A 16,420-nucleotide genomic window follows, 5' to 3' on the forward strand; every position below is an offset into this window, starting at 1 on the left:
ATGGTAAAAGATGTACAACAAAAATTAAAAGCTTATTAAAATAATTAAATCATTCAGCCAAATTTAAAACATCCAACTAAGATCATTTTAAAACCCCTATCAAAACCCAATTTAAAAAACCTTTATCCTGTCAGTCCAGCTTGCTGGAATAATAGGGTCTTCAGAGCGCGACGGAAGGCACGGAGGTCGGGGATCCTTCGTATGTCCGGGGACAGTTCATTCATAGGGGCGGGGCCCCCACAGAGAAGGGTCTCCCCCTGGGGGTCACCAGCCTACACTGTTTGGCTGACGGCACCCTGAGGAGTCCCTCTCTGTGGGAGCGTATTGGTCAGTGGGAGGCAATCGGTGGCAGAATGGGGTCCTATAGATAACCAGGTCCTAAGCCTGGTCTTTCGCTATTTTCAGGGCAGCCCTGCGGGCTCGATCCAAACACCCTGTGGGCCAGCTCCAACTCCCGGGCCATGAGTTTGACACCCCTGCTCTAAAGGTAGTTCCAGACTTACAACAGTTCATTTAGTGACCGTTCAAAGTTACAATGGAACTGAAAAAAACTGACTAATCAATGTAGTCATGTAATCAAAATTCAGATGCTTGGCAACTACCTCATATTTATGACTGTTGCAATGTCCCAGGGACATGTGATTCCCTTTTGTGACCTGGCAAGCAAAGTCAATGGGAAAGCCAGATTCACTCAACAACTGGATTACTAAATTTAACTTTTGCAGTGATTCACTTAACAACCGTGGCAAGAAAGGTTGTAAAAGGGGACAAAACTCGCTTAACCAATGTTTCACTTAGCAACAGAAATTTTGGGCTCAGTTGTGGTCATACGCCCATGTAACACCTCTCCTACGCAAGCTGCACTGGCTCCCGGTGGTCTTCCGGGTGCGATTCAAGGTGTTAGTTATCACCTTTAAAGCGCTCCATGGCTTAGGTCCTGGGTACCTACGAGACCGTCTTTTGCCACCAATAGCCTCCCACCTACCAGTTCGTTCTCACAGGGAGGGACTACTCAGGGTACCGTCAGTCAAATTATGTCGACTGGCGACTCCCAGGGGGAGGGCCTTCTCTGTGGGGGCTCCAACCCTTTGGAATGAACTGCCCCCGGAGATACGGAATATCCCTGATCTCCGTGCTTTCCGCCGTGCCCTCAAGACCCTGATGTTCCAACAGGCAGGGCTAAACATACAAACATGTGAATGATTTTTTTTTTAAAATGTTATCTAATTCTGGGTTTTATTTAATTGACCAAACTAAGTAACAATTTTAATTAGCAATTTTATGATGTTTGTGTGTCTATATTTTTCTTGACTGTACACCGACGGGAGAAAGGCGGTATAGAAATATAATAAATAAATAAATAATAAATAAATAAATACGTTGAGGACTACTTGTACTTCAAGTACGAAGGATTAGATGTAACAGACAGTTTCTGTCCTTCCAGAGCTATCGGTCCTCACTTCCTTTTCACAGGTTATATACAATATGTGCAACATTTACAGTTACGACAATAGTTGAGGCAAAAATTTATGTTGCTAAGCAAGACAGTTAAGTGAGTTTTTCCCCCATTTTACGACCTTTCTTGCCACAGATGTTAAGTGAATCACTGCAGTTCTTAAGTTAGTAGCAGAGTTGTTAAGTGAATCTGGCTTCCCCATTGACTTTGCTTATCAGAAGGTCGCAAAAGGGGATGCTATGACCCCAGGTCACTGCAACCGTCATAAATATGAACCAGTTGCCCAGCGTCTCAATTTTGATCACGTGACCATGGGGATGTTGGAAAGATCGTAATTGTGCAAAAAAGTCATAAGTCACTTCTTTCAGTGCCATTGTAACTTTGAACAATAATTAAATGAACCGTTGTAAGTCGAGGACTACCTGTAGTAAGGATTGTTACCATTCATTTAGTGTTCAAAGTTAACAACAGCATTTAAAGCAGCGACTGTTTTAGCATCCCTAGAGTCACATGACCAAACTTCAAAAATTCAAACGCTTGGCAACTGGCTCATATTTATGACATGCAGGTGCAACCTTCTGACAAGCAAAATCAACAGGGAAGCCAGTTTCATTTAACAACTAATTTAACAACTGCGGTGACTCACTTAACAGAACTGTGGTGGTACACTGGTTAGAATGCAGTATTGCAGGCTAATTCTGACGACTGCCAGGACTTCGATTGTCACCGGCACAAGGTTGACTCAGCCTTGCATCCTTCCAAGATCGGTAAAATGAGGACCCAGATTGTTGGGAGGGTAACATGCTGACTCTGTAACCCGTTTTAGAGAGGGCCGTGAAGCATTATAAGGCAGTATATAAGTCTAAGTGCTATTGCTATAACAACTGTGGTAAGAAAGGTTGTACAATGGGGCAGAACTCAACAGCTATTTTAGCAACAAAAAAGTTGTGATCGACAGTCAAGAAGTACCTGTTCTTGATGACTAAAGCTTCATTTTAAGACTTAAGGCAAAATTCTTCATAGGCAATAAACCCTATTCAGTATAGTTCAGGGGTGAAATGGTCCCGGTTCGGACCAGATCGCCCAATCCGGTAGCGATAGAGGCGGGTGGTTCGGAGAACTGGTAGCAAAAAGTCCCTGCCCCCCCCCCCATTGCCCAGCTGAGCCGCGCAATCATCAGAGGCTTTTTTTTAATTTTTAAAAGCATTTTTTCTACCACCTTTGGACAAAAAAATGCTTTTAAAAGTAAAAAAAAAAAGCCTCTGATGATCACACGGCTCAGCTGGAATCATCAGAGGCTTTTAAAAGCATTTTTTCTACAACCTCTTAGGCCGAAGAGGTTATAGAAAAAATGTTTTTAAAAGGAAAAGGAAGCCTCTGCCGATGAAGCAAGTCAGCTGGGATCATCAGAGGCTTTGAAAGCATTTTTTTAACAACCTCTTCAGCCGAAGAGGTTGTAGAAAAAATGTTTTAAAAGTTAAAAAAAAAAAAAAAGTTGGCCACGCCTACTCAGTCATATTACCACACCACCACCGAGCCACGCCCACAGAACTGGTATAACAAATTTTACATTTCACCACTGGTATAGTTCCTTTACAGATAATCCTGAATTTACAACCATAATTGAGACCAGAATTTGCTGATAAACAAGGCAGTTGTTAGGGTTGGGGTGCACCTGATTTTATGACATTTTTTGCTACACTTGTTAAACAAATCACTGCTGTTATTAAATGAATCACACAGTCATTAAGTGAATCTGGTTTCCCCACTGACTCTGCTTGTCAGGTCTCCAAAGGTGATCACATGACTCTGCAACCATCATAAATATGAGTCAGTTGCCAAGCATCTGAATTTTTTTGATCATATGACCATCAGGATGCTGAAACGGAGGTAAGTGTGAAAATGCTCACACTTCTTTTAGTGCGGTTGTAACTTCCAACTGTCACTAAATGAACGACCTTCCTACAACTTGCAAAAACATTAAAGTTATCACAGTGTGCGTTGCAGCCATTCCACTTTTAACTGTGCTTTCATTGCGTTGCACGGCATCCTAACCCAAAATTCACTCTTGAGAAAATACATTAAGGCGAAAAGTGGTGGGGGGGGGAAACTTGGTAGGGCGGGAATAAAGCGGGTGTGATGGATGCAGCGTCCATTCAGGAGGCAGCGCATAACCAAAGGTCTTCTGTGATTGGCTGCTTTGTCTCGAGCCGCCTCCGCACAGAGCGCGTAACAGCTTTGTCTCGCGCAAAGGTCGGGAGGGCCTGCGGTCGTTAGAGAAGCGAAGAGAGGGCAAAATTGAGGCCGAGATTGACGTTTCGCTTTTCATTCTGATTGGTGGTAAGGAAGGACAACCCTCAGATCGGATTGATTTGTCCCGCTCTGGTACCAAACGCGCATTTTGTCCACTTAAATGAGCCACGTGCTATGTCGACGGCTTAGCCCCGCCCCTTGCGTTGTATCTGAGTTGCTATCAAGGGTTTTGGGGGAGGGGGGAAGAGAAAGGAGGGAACGAATCCTCCGAGACGATTGGCCCCTGCTGTAATGAGTGGGCGGAGACTCCAGTAAACAAATGAGGAAAGGGCGGAAGTGCCCGAGCTGGAAGGCAAAGAGCGGGATACTCGCGCTTAATGTAAGAGCCCGAGTGAGGTTCAAAGAGGCGGGGCTCCGCTAGAAAAGACGGAGGGGGCGTGGCCATCCCTAGTTCTCGGCCTCAACATTCTGGAGGAGGAGGGGGCGGGGCGGAGAGGAAAGGGCGGAGCTACGCGTTGCAGTTTTCAAATGCGACCGAGAAGAGAACGACGACGCTTTGGGTGTGGTAAGTTCGAGTCCCGCTCTCCCCAATTTGGTGGTGGTTGTGGGGTGGAAAAAGGCGGAAGAAAAAAACTGCCCTGGGGAGTGGGATTGCTTCCATGGGTAGAGAAGGAAGGAAGGAAGGAAGACGACTTCCTTCCCCCCCCACTCTAAATATGGCTAATCTGTGGCTATTCCCCTCTCCTGCTCCACTCCATTGGGGGGTGGGGGGGTGGATTGCTTTACTTCAGCCTTCCGCAGGAACTTGGGTAGTTTTTTCTTGGTCCTTAGAGAGATGCGGGGGAAACCAAAAACATGGAGGGTTGCCCCTGTGATTAAGGCAGGGATGGGGGGATCTATGGCCCCTTTAAGGACTTATGGACTTCAACTCCCAGAATTCCTGAGCCAGCATGGTGGCTCAGGAATTCTGGGAGTTGAAGTCCATAAGTCCTTAAAGGGGCCATAGATCCCCACCTCTGGGTTAATGGGGTACTTTAGCCTCATCTTGGGGGGAGTCCCTTTGTACCCACTTCACACGTTACTGCAGTGTTTCTCAACCAGGGGAATTGTGGGAGTTATTATTATTATTAGTTCAATTTATATGCCGCCTTTCTCCGAAGACTCAGGGCGGCTTACAATGCATTTAAAAAACCATTATAAAAACATTTAGAAATTAAAACATTAAAACCCATTCACACCATTCATGGCCGGATCTCACAACAATTTATTATAACACCAATATGACAAACACAAAACATTGTATGTATGTATGTATGTATGTATGTATGTATATATATATATATATATATGTTTTTCTTTTAGCCAGGTTTCTCCTACGTAACCAAGATTTTTCTTTCCACAGCCCTAGCTCAGTGGAGTCACATCCACTCGATTATGGGCTTTTTTCTTCTGGCAGCCAGCAGGCCCTATGCTGCCCTATGCTGCCTAGTGAGAGACTTATATAGATCTATTTCTGGCTCGTTAGCCATCGTCAGTAAGCCACACCCACATCTCATGTATATATATATATATGTTTTGTGTTTGTCATATTGGTGTTATAATAAATTTTATATATATATATATATATATATATATATATACACACACACACACACACACACACACACACACACACTTTTTACAGCTATTTCGTGATGGTCATCTTCTAATATTTACATTCTCCCCCGATTCCCTTTATACTACCCGTGTTTCCCCGAAAATAAGACCCTGTCTTATATTTTTTTGAACCCTGAAATAAGCGCTTGGCCTTATTGCCATGCGCCCAAAAGCCCGATTGGGCTTATTATCAGGGGATGTCTTATTTTGGGGGAAACAGGGTACTTCATTTTCTTCTTGTCCCTTTCTCTCTTAATTACATTATACTTCTTAACAAGCATATTGATTGTATTCATTCTATGCATTATCATATTCGTTCTTTCCATTTTCAAATTCACCCCTATTTTTATTATCCATTATTTCTCGTCTCCAGCCCTTGCCTTTAATGAGCTTTTGCAGGACTATACAGCGCAAGAAAGCAGATGTAAGATTATCGGGATAGTCGTTGATTCGACTTGGTGGTTTAAGTGCCATTTCCAAGGGCTACCTTTATTTTTATACAAATATATATATTGCAATATGTAGTTGAAAGGTAAATGAGATTATTTTGAAGTGCTCTGCTGGCTTCCCTGATTTCTTTCTTTCTTCTTTTTTTCATGTTTGATTTATAGAACATTCTATTTCCATCAAACAGTATGTGATCTGGGTACAATTATTTTTAAACGGTCATAATCCATGTATTTGTTGTATTCATCATGATAATAATATAATAATACTTAACATCATCTTCTTTTCCAGATTAACATTTCCTCTTTTTATATCTCCTCCTTTCTAACTAACTGTTTCTATTGTCTAGCCATTGATAAAATACATCCCATATCAAAAAATATTCAGTTTCTTCTTTATCCTTAATAGTGAGCGTTAATCTATTCATTTCTGCGGATTCTAGTATTTTCTTAATTACATTCCCTCTGACGGAATCTCATCATTTTTCCATTGCTGTGCAAATATAATTCTAGTTGCGGTTAGTATATGCAAAACCAGATATATAGTCTTTTTATCATATTTTTCCGGTAGAACGCCCAACAAAAAATATCTCTGGTTTCAAGTCTATGTGTTGTTTTGTCATTTTTTCCAATCAAATATGTATTTTTTGCTTCCCTTATTTCTTAACATGTGAACCGGCCTTCCCAGGGCACATTTTCTTAACCCAGCAGGCATATTTTCTTATTTATTTGATACATTTATATAACTGCCCGTCTTATGTATTTGTTTCTGATATAAACCTCAGTGAGGACGTGCTGCTTTCCAAATGGAAGAACAATATGTGTCATTAATCGGTGGGTGGCCTTCCACTTACATCAATTAGTACATTTAGCCAGCATGAAAGTATGCAACTATCTGTCCGTTTTGGCTTTCTGAAAGTTTGTTTTAGATTTTTATCTTGCATATTTATCATCACTCAAGGCAAACATACCAATTCTTCCTTCCTTCTCCTAAGTTTCTAGTTCTTCCTAGGAGGAAAAAATATTAGGTATGTTTGCTGCCGTGTTGTTTTTTATAAAAATAACAAAGGCGAGATTTTTTTAAAAAAAAACCCAAAAGGGTTACATCTCTGCGTAGTCTCTGGGGTTCCTATTGGACATTTAAATTTTAATCAAATCCTCTTGGTTTTCAAACCAGTCAGATTAGGTAGGCAGAATTCTGCTGGTGCTGCTGTCCGTTGCTTGGGCAGTTGCAGTCGGAATGAGTTAGAATAGAATAGAATAACAGAGTTGGAAGGGACCTTGGAGGTCTTCTAGTCCACCCCCCTGCTTAGGCAGGAAACCCTACACCACTTCAGACAAATGGTTATCCAACCTCTTCTTAAAAACTTCCACTGTTGGAGCATTCACAACTTCTGCAGGCAAGTTGTTCCACTGATTAATCGTTCTAACTGTCAGAAAATTTATCTTTAGATCTAAGTTTCTGCTGTTGGTTTAGAACCCCTTCTCTGGTCAAAGATCCTGCATTGCAACTTGGCCAAACATATTATAGTTAATGGATTTGGGCCAATCAGTTTTATTCCAGCCTAACTTCCTTTGCCGCTCTGTGGTGTAGATGAAGGAGAAGGATTAGAGGTGACATCCAGTACTTGCGGGGTTGTCCCTGAGAAAAGAAGGTCGACCCATTCTTCAAAGCGCAAGAGGGCGGGGCAAGAAGCAGTGGGTGGAACTCTTTAAAGAGAGATCGAACCTGAAACTAAGGAGAAGAAATTTAAGAAACCTACGAGACCGTCTTTTGCCACCAATAGCCTCCCACCAACCAGTTCGTTCTCACAGGGAGAGACTACTCAGGGTACCGTCAGTCAAATTATGCTGACTGGCGACTCCCAGGGGGAGGGCCTTCTCTGTGGGGGCTCCAACCCTTTGGAATGAACTGCCCCCGGAGATACGGAATATCCCTGATCTCCCCCTCAAAACCCTGATATTCCAACAAGCAGGGCTAAACATATGAACATGTGAATGTTTTTAAAATGTTATCTAATTTTAGGTTCTATTTAATTGGGCCAAACTATGTTATAATAATAATTTTAATTACCAATGTTATGATGTTTGTGTATCTATATTTTTCTTGACTGTACACCGCCTTGAGTCCTAGGGGAGAAAGACGGTATAGAAATATAATAAATAAATAAATAAATAAATAAATAAATAAATAAATAAATAAATAAATAAATAAATAAATAAGAAATGAACAATTAACCCACCATAGCTATGAAAGCCAACTGGGCAAGTGGGCCAGTCACTCACACACTCCCTCTCAGCCCAAAACAAAGGGTTGCTGCTGTGAGGGAAATAGGAGGAAGAAGGTGTGTTGGCTATGTCCGTCACCAGTTATTTGTGAAAATAGTAAGGGCGGGATACAAATAAATAAAACAATGGAACAGCTTCCCTATTGGAGTTGTGGGTGCTCCATCACGGGTGATTTTCAAGCATAGACTGGACAACCTTTTGATCAGAATGGTATCAAGTCTGCCTTGAGCATGGGACTGGACTAAAAGACCTTCAAGGCAGGAGTGAAATGCTCCCGGTTCGGACTGGTTCGGAGAACCGGTAGCGATGGCGCAAGGCTCCGCCCACCCGACCGGTCGTTGTTACTTCCTGGTTTTAACCAGGAAGTAACCTGTTTTTTACCCTCTGCGCATGCGCAGAGTGTCCAAACACACATGGGACGCATGCACTTCCAAACCAGTTGAGAAGGTAAGTAGATTTCACCCCTGCTTCAAGGCCCCTTCCGACCCTACAATTCTTTTTTTTTTTTAAATTGATTTATATGCCGCCCTTCTCTGGAGACTCAGGGCGGCTTACAATGCGTTAAGCAATAGCCTTCATACTTTTGTATATTTATACAAAGTCAGCTTATTGCCCCCACAAACTGGGTCCTCAATTTACCTACCTTAGAAAGGATGGAAGGCTGAGTCAATCTTGAGCCTGGTGAGATTTGAACTTACAGTAATTGCAGACAGCTGGTGTTATCAGTCTGCTGATCCACCAGGCCCAGAATTCTATGATTTAGAATTCTATGATTCTAAATATTCTAAACATTTTCTGGCATATCAATGTGAACAAATAAATATTTTTATTAGTGGAATTCCTTGAGATTGATCTAAAAAAAAAGGTTGATACCAGTTTATGGAGCATACGTGTAGTCCATGACGTACAACACAGTTGAGCCCAAAATTTCTGTTGCTAAGCAAGACAGTTGCTAAGTGAGTTTTGCTCCATATTATGACTTTTCTGGCCACAGTTGCTAAGCGGAGCACTGCAGTTGTTAAGTCAGTAACATGGTTGTTCAGTGAATCTGGCTTCCCCATTGACTTTGCTTCTCAGAAGGTCACAAAAGGTGATCACATGACCCTGGGACATTAAAACCGTCATAAATAAATATGAGTCAGTTGCCAAGCATCCACATTTTGATCATATGCCCACAGGAGTGCTGCAATGGTTGCAAATGCGAAAAATCGTCATAGCTCACTTTTTTCAGTTCCGTTGTAACTTCGAACAGTCACTAAACGAACTGTTGTAAGTCGAGGACTACCCGTGCAATGATTTATTTTGTTATTGTAACCTAGGACGTCTCTGCTAGCAAGCCTTTAACCTGGATCCCCAGCGGAACATCCATCAAGGATGATGATGAGTGAAGGAGAATATGTCTTTTGCAAGTGGAAAAAGCGGCTATGGCCAGCACAGGTATGTAATGGGCCAAACCCTGATTATTTCTGATTTGTGGAAGAGTCATATCCAGATTGGCTAAAAAATGCTTTACCCACTTGAGCTCAGATGGCAGTTCAACTGTATTTGGTTTGGGGTTTGCCATAATTTGGGAGCGGTAAATAATGTTGGGATGTAGGAGACATGAACTACTACTTCTGAAAATCCCACAGAGTGTAATCATGGTTTGTGATAGCTTAATACAGAGGTCCTCAAACTTGGCAGCTTTAAGACTTGTGGACTTCAACTCCCAGAATTCTCCAGCCAGCTGTGCTGGCTGGAGAATTCTGGGAGTTGAAGTCCATAATTCTTAAAGCTGTCAAGTGTGAAGACCTCTGGCTTAATACAAAGAAAAAATTCCCTTAAGTAAGAGGTGATTCTTGGTAGTTTCATGGACCTCTTGGCAATCATACAAGTGGTCTGCGGCTCTGCTTTCTAGGATACATTTTCATTTATTTATATACTTAAATATTTGTTTGGCTTTCAAATCCACACTACCGATTTAGGATTTCACCGTGGTCTCCCATCTCAAGAACGAACCAGGCCTGACCCTGTTTCGAATTCTGCAAAAGCCAACCAGCTGTGCCACTGGCCAAGGTGTGGGGGTTATTGCAAGCCACTGTGTTTATTTGATATGTAGCCTGCCTTTATTACTTTATAAGTAACCCAAGGCAGAGAATATAGCTAATTTATTTATTTATTTATTTAATTTTTCTACCGCCCTTCTCCCGAAGGACTCAGGGTGGTGAACAGTCAAAATAACATACTTATAAAATGTGAAATAAAGCAATTTAAAATAATTAAACCAATTTGGATAAAAAACTCATCAATTAAGAATCTTCAGCATAAAATTTAGAACAATTAGAAGAAATTTATGCTAGCCCAGCTTGGTGAAACAGAAAGATCTTAAGTGCACGACGGAAAGTATGGAGATCTGGGATCATTCGTATCCCTGGGGTTATCCTGTTCCAAAGGGTAGGTGCCCCCACAGAAAAGGCTCTCCCCTTGGGAACCACCAGTCGACATTGCTTTAGTGATGGCACCCTGAGGAGGCCCACTCTGTGCAACCGTATTGGTTGGTGGGAGGTTATCGGTTGCAGAAGGTGGTCTCATAGGTACCCAGGTCCTAAGCCATGGAGCACTTTAAAGGTAAGAACCAACACCTTGAAGCGCACTCGGAAGATCAACAGGAGCCAGTGCAGCTCGCGTAGGAGAGGTGTTACATGGGAGCGACATGTCGCTCCCAATATCACCCGCGCAGCTGCATTCTGGACCAGTTGGAGCATCCGTGTGCACCTCAAGGGGAGCCCCAAGTAGAGAGCATTACAGTAGTCCAGACGGGAAGTGACGAGGGCATGGGTGACTGTGCATAAGGAGTCCCGATCTAGAAAGGGTCGCAACTGGCGAATCAGGCGAACCTGATAGAAAGCTCCCCTGGCCATGGCCATCATATGCTCTTCTAAAGACAGCCGCGTGTCCAGGAGGACACCCAAGTTGCGAGCCCTCTCCGTGGGGGCCAATGACTCGCCCCCAATAGTCAACGATGGTATCAGCTGGCTATATCGGGACGCCGGCAGCCACAGCCACTCGGTCTTGGAAGGGTTGAGTCGGAGCCTGTTTCTCCCCATCCAGATTCGCATGGCTTCAAGGCACCGGGACATCACTGCAAGGGCATCATTAGGGTGGTCTGGAAGGAATATTCTTTCCTCATCTTATTTTCTCCACAACAATAACAACAACAACCCACCTCACTCTCAGAGAGACTGGCCAAAGTCACCCAGCCAGTTTTCTTGCCAAGGGCAGGACTGGTACTTATCTCCTTGGCTCAAAGTCACCCAGCTGGCTTTTGTGCCTGAAACAGGATTATAATTCACAGTCTCCTTGGCTCCTAGCCTGGTACCTTAACCACTAGACCAAACTGTATTGCTTGTTTTGCTCTTATTGTTGCCAAGAAAATTATATGTATACACACGGAGTCTCCAGGTGAATTTCTTTGTCTTCTACATTTGTCTTCTACATGTTGGAATGTCAGCTGTAATTCAGGATCTGACTGAAGTATCACATCCTCTTCCACTCATCTTAATTATTTTTAAATTGATGGGCTATAAATTTTCAAGGTTTTTTTTTTTCTTCCACATCTGCATTGGAAGGGAAAATTTCTGGCCTTGAGTGTTCTGAAGAACATTTAAGACAAAAAACAAAAACTCGACTTCAGTGCTCGGTATTATGCATTTCTCACAATAGAAATACGTTTCTATTTCTCTGCTGCCGTTCTGTGGATTTTTTTGTTTCTCGGAATTTGGACCTTTAAAAAAAAAATCCATACTTTTTTTTCCAGATCTTGTGTAGAAGCCAGAGTTCCAGAGGGCGTCTGCTTCCTGAGAAGCTGGGTTCCATTCGGCTCAAAATTATCGCTGAAAATAAACAGTTAAGTTTCTGAGGATTTGCAGCCTCTTATGCTGCTTTTATATATGTCTTACCATATTTTTCGCACTGGAGACGCACTGAACTATAAGACGCACCTACCTTTTTTGGTGAGGAAAAGAAAAAAAAGAAATCTCCCTCTGCCTCTGAGCAATTGCCTCATTGCAGCAAACAGCCTGCTTTACTTTCATTTTCGTTTTCAGCATAGCTTGATTAGCAAAAGAAAAAAAAAATCTGCTCCCAGCAATTTACCTCCTTGAAGCAAGCAGCAGAGGCCCAGGCAAAACAGCTGAGAGCAAAACAGCTGAGAGTCGGGAGGCTGATCCAATCAACTTGTGTTAATTAGGCTGTGCTGAAGCTGAAAGGAGCTGGTTTTTTCTTGCTGTTTGCTGCAAGGAGGTAACTGCTGGGAAGCAGAGGACAAAGGGTGGGGACCAGTGGGTGGGTGGGGCTATATTCGGTGTATAAGACGCACTTAAATTTTCACCCCCTTTTAGGGGGGAAAAAGGTGCGTTTTATACTCCGAAAAATACGGTAATTCACCAGTAAGTTTGACTTTGATTTGCAAAATAAATCCATTAAAGCAGCCAGGTCCTGGTCTCCCTTCTGTTTTGTTTTTTAAATAAATTCCTTATGGGATGTTATTTGGGACAAACAGGAATAGTCACAGCTGTTTACAGGCTGGCAAAATGTTGACAAACAATCTTAGAGTTGTAATCCTATCAAAGACAATGCTAGGCAAGGGAAGGTGGTGGTGTTGATTTGCTCAAGTGGGTTAGGGTTAAAAGTGTAATTTATTTAAAAATATCACAACTGTTGAACTAAAGCATTCTTGGCCACGTTGTTCTGACCTGGCCTTCGTAGAAGCAAGAAACAGGCTCCTCGCAAAGAAAACCCCCTCTTTAATTACACCTTGGCAATTAACTTCATTCACCAACAGAAAGTCCAGGCAAGAGTCCTGCAAGGAGTTAACTGAAGCAATAGTCCTTATTGGCTCGTTAAGATAAATGCAAGGCTAGATAGATAGAACTGAGTTGGAAGGGTCCTTGGAGGTCTTCTAGTCCAACCAGCCGGAAGGCTGCAAATTAAGTCAAAGAAATAGACAAACCTCAGTTCCGGCAAAGCAGTCTTTGTCCAATGAAACACACAAGGAACAAACTTTCTAGAAATATGAATGGTTGTCTGATACAACCACCCCTCCCTTTTCCTCCTATTTATTCCCCAGCCAGGAACGAGCCATTCAGCGTCCCTGTTTGTTTTGCTTCCCGAGACGACTCATTGTTCTTCGTTCACCTATCTGTGCATAGGCGCATCTGGAACAGGCCCGAGCTGTTCCTCCTCCTCACTCATCTCTGACTTCAAAGGCAGCTGCCTCTCCGGTAGCTGGGAAATGCCGGACATCCCTGGCTCTATCTCTATGTCCGATGCTGAGCATCCATCAGAGCCTTCACCAGGCTCCAGAACTGGCTCAAGTTCTTCCCCAACCTCCTCATCATCCGAGTCTGCCGACAGTTCCTCTGGCAGCTGGCAGGCCACAACACACGTAAAACCAAAAGTTTAATGCTTTTCTTTTTCCCTTTTTCAAGGGTCACCATGCGCGTTGCCCATATTGTGCCTCTGACAGTACAAAGCATTGAAGACATTGCAGAAAAATTGGGTAGGTTTTTCTTTTATTTGTTCAGCCGTGACCATGAAATCCTGTTTTCCGAAGTTATCTTTCCTGAAATTTCCTGACAGAACAATTAATCAGTGGAACAACTTGCCACCAGAAGTTGTGAATGCTCCAACACTGGAAGTTTTTAAGAAGAGGTTGGATAACCATTTGTCTGAGGTGGTTTAGGGTTTCCTGCCTAAGCAGGGGGTTGGACTAGAAGACCTCCAAGGTCCCTTCCAACTCTGTTATTCTATTCTATCTAGATCAGTGATGGCTAACCTTTTTGCCATTGCGTGCCAAAAGCAGGGGGAGTGCGGGGGGGTCGCGCACACACGTGCCCACACCCATAATTCATTGTGCCCCACCCCCCGCGCCTGCGCATGCAACACCCCCCCCCCCCGCACTCCCCCGCTTTTGGCACGAGATGGCACGGTGGGCCCAGTAGGCCTGTTTTTCACCCTCCCCAGGCACCAGAGGCTTTCTTGGAGCCTGGGAAGGGTGAAAACGGCCTTCCCCAGCCCCCCCCCCCCCCCCCCCGAGGCCTTCCAGAGGCTGGAAATGGCCCGTTTCCCAACTTCCGGTGGGCCCAGAAGGCCAGAAAATTAGCTGGCTTGCACAGGCATGTGCGCTGGAGCTGAGCTAGGGCAATGCTCGCGTGCCCACAGATATGGCTCTGTGTGCCACCTGTGGCACGCGTGCCATAGATTCGTCATCACGGATCTAGATAATGAGGCGCCCAAAAATCTCAGGCTAGACTTAAGTAGCTGAAGTCAGGCAAACTGTTAAAAATGGTTCTCTTAATTCTGTTTGTGTTTAGATGTCTTCTTTGTCAAAATTCTCACAATGGTTTTTGTGTTATAACACTGATTTGCATCTGTAAAAGATCTAATTCCAAAGAAAAGGAATAAAGGGATGGGAACATACTCAGGGATGAAATTATGTCATTGTTCCTAATGGACTGGGGGGGGGGTTTCTTTTCTTCACTTTTTTGTTATAGCACTTTTAGTGTGTTTTGTTGAATTTTTTTTAAAAAAAAAAATCTTTGAAAACGTAAGAATGGGTTAGACTTAAGGACAACTTGTAGATATGAATAGGCTGCCTATTACGAAAAATGCCTGGCAGTGTTCCCCTTCCTCGAGCCGACAAACTGCTGAAACCACACAGTGCTTGCAGGAACCAAGATTTGCTGTGTGTTTTTAATATACAGCCCGTTTTCAGCAGTTCCTGAAAGCATTGCGTGGCTTTAGTGGTTCATTGGCTTGAGGAAGAACAATGCAGTCCATTTGTAAGCTCCAGTTCCAACCTACATATAAATTGGAGTTAAAGACAGATTAAAAACAGATTAAGGAACAGAACTTGTTCTTCCAATTGTTGGAAGAAATATCCTTCTGGATTCAGTTCCAAGTGGGGAGAAAAACACTGGAAACATGGTGGCTGATTGGAAAGATGGTTTTTAATGGTGGAGAGGACCACATAGTTTGAGATCCTGGGCAAAAAGCACATGGGTGAGAGAGAGAGAGAGAGATTTATACCCTCTGTTGGGCTTTGAATTTAAGCTTGTATTCAAGCATGTTACCCCTGCATGACTCCCATGGGGCCATGCAGGGGTAACTTTGTAGGTTGTCTGTGTCCCAGGCTTGGTTGAGTCTTGCTGGGTGATGATGTAATGAAAGGGCTTTGGGCAATTCCTACTATGGCTCTGTCTGAAGGAGGGAGATCTTTGTTATGTAGAATAGACTGGCCCAGGCCTTAATGGCCCATTCACAAAAGGGTGGGGGGGCTGAGTTTCTGCCTCCCTTTTAGGGGAAATATTCCGCCCTTTTAATATTTCCTAAAATATCTCATTTTCTTAGGAGATGGGTGGGTGCTAACTTCCTACACTCAAACACTGGAGGTTTTTAAGAAGAGATTGGACAACCATTTATCTGAAATGCTATAGCATTTCCTGCCTGAGCAGAGGGTTGGACTAGAAGACCTCCAAGGTCCCTTCCAACTCTGTTACTCTGTTATTCGTAACCCCGGACACAACCTGAAAGGCATCTTGTGAGGAAAAGAATAAATTGGGTGAGGTCATAATAAACCCAGTAGAGGTAGTCCTTGACTTATGACCATAATAGAGCCAGCCAATTACAGTTATGAAACAAGTCATGTTTTTGGGGGGTTAATTCTGAATTTTTAGGATCAATATTATCATGGTTTGTTGCATAGTCAGCCAGATGTTCAGTCTGGATTTGGCATTTTTATTCACCTATCAAGTCCTTCCCAAGGACCTGAGATAAGCAGATGTTGATCTTTGATGGTGTTATAAGTATCGTTGCAGGATGTAAGCTATTCCAAGTAAAGCTGCCTTTTGCATTTGACCAGTAAGAATGGTTATTATTATTTTGACTCATTGCACAATCAGCCAGATGTTCACACTGCATTTGGCATATTATTATTAAATTTATTTGTTGCCCATCTCGTGGTTCAAGGTGACTCTAAGCTCTTGAGAGATTTGCCCTCCCTCATAAATTCATTCTACCTGTTGAATAGCCATCCAAATTCTTTTATTTATTTGTATTTATTGAGAATTTTACATAAAGTAAAAAATAAATCTAAAGAAAAGAGGGAAAACAAAAAAGAAAAGTGCAAGAAAATACAACCAAAGTTATGAAATATAATGACTTCCTTTTTTCTCTTCCACAGTTATTAACAAATCTATCGTATCCCTTCCCTCTTCCCTCTTCCAGACATCCCTTCAACCCTTTATTTAATTCTTACATGTTTCAATTAATAAATCCATAT

At 42.9% G+C, this 16,420-nt stretch overlaps 1 protein-coding gene and 1 long non-coding RNA gene across 7 annotated transcripts in view; one reads left to right on the forward strand and one right to left on the reverse strand.

The window, feature by feature from the left end:
* LOC117668624 (uncharacterized) overlaps positions 1-16,420 on the reverse strand; it is a 53,036-nt gene that overhangs the window by 34,408 nt on the left and 2,208 nt on the right. Inside the window, exon 2 of the long non-coding RNA XR_009623328.2 lies at positions 11,885-11,972. This is a non-coding gene — a long non-coding RNA (uncharacterized LOC117668624). The remainder of the gene's footprint in view (positions 1-11,884; positions 11,973-16,420) is intronic.
* Positions 3,596-16,420, forward strand: part of PWWP3A (PWWP domain containing 3A, DNA repair factor) — a 45,976-nt gene continuing 33,151 nt past the window's right edge. Inside the window, exons 1-4 of one of the 6 annotated variants that reach the window (XM_034422649.3) lie at positions 3,596-4,274; positions 9,420-9,537; positions 11,897-11,985; positions 13,569-13,639. In XM_034422649.3, the coding sequence (XP_034278540.2) occupies positions 9,475-9,537; positions 11,897-11,985; positions 13,569-13,639 (223 nt within the window). In that variant the 5' untranslated portion in view covers positions 3,596-4,274; positions 9,420-9,474. The remainder of the gene's footprint in view (positions 4,275-9,419; positions 9,538-11,896; positions 11,986-13,568; positions 13,640-16,420) is intronic. The other 5 variants (XM_034422647.3, XM_034422648.3, XM_087893673.1 and 2 more) reach the window with 5 other exon arrangements.

Source organism: Pantherophis guttatus, chromosome 1, assembly GCF_059756535.1.
Source record: "Pantherophis guttatus breed Tessera chromosome 1, ASM5975653v1, whole genome shotgun sequence".
NCBI classification, from domain to species: domain Eukaryota; kingdom Metazoa; phylum Chordata; class Lepidosauria; order Squamata; family Colubridae; genus Pantherophis; species Pantherophis guttatus.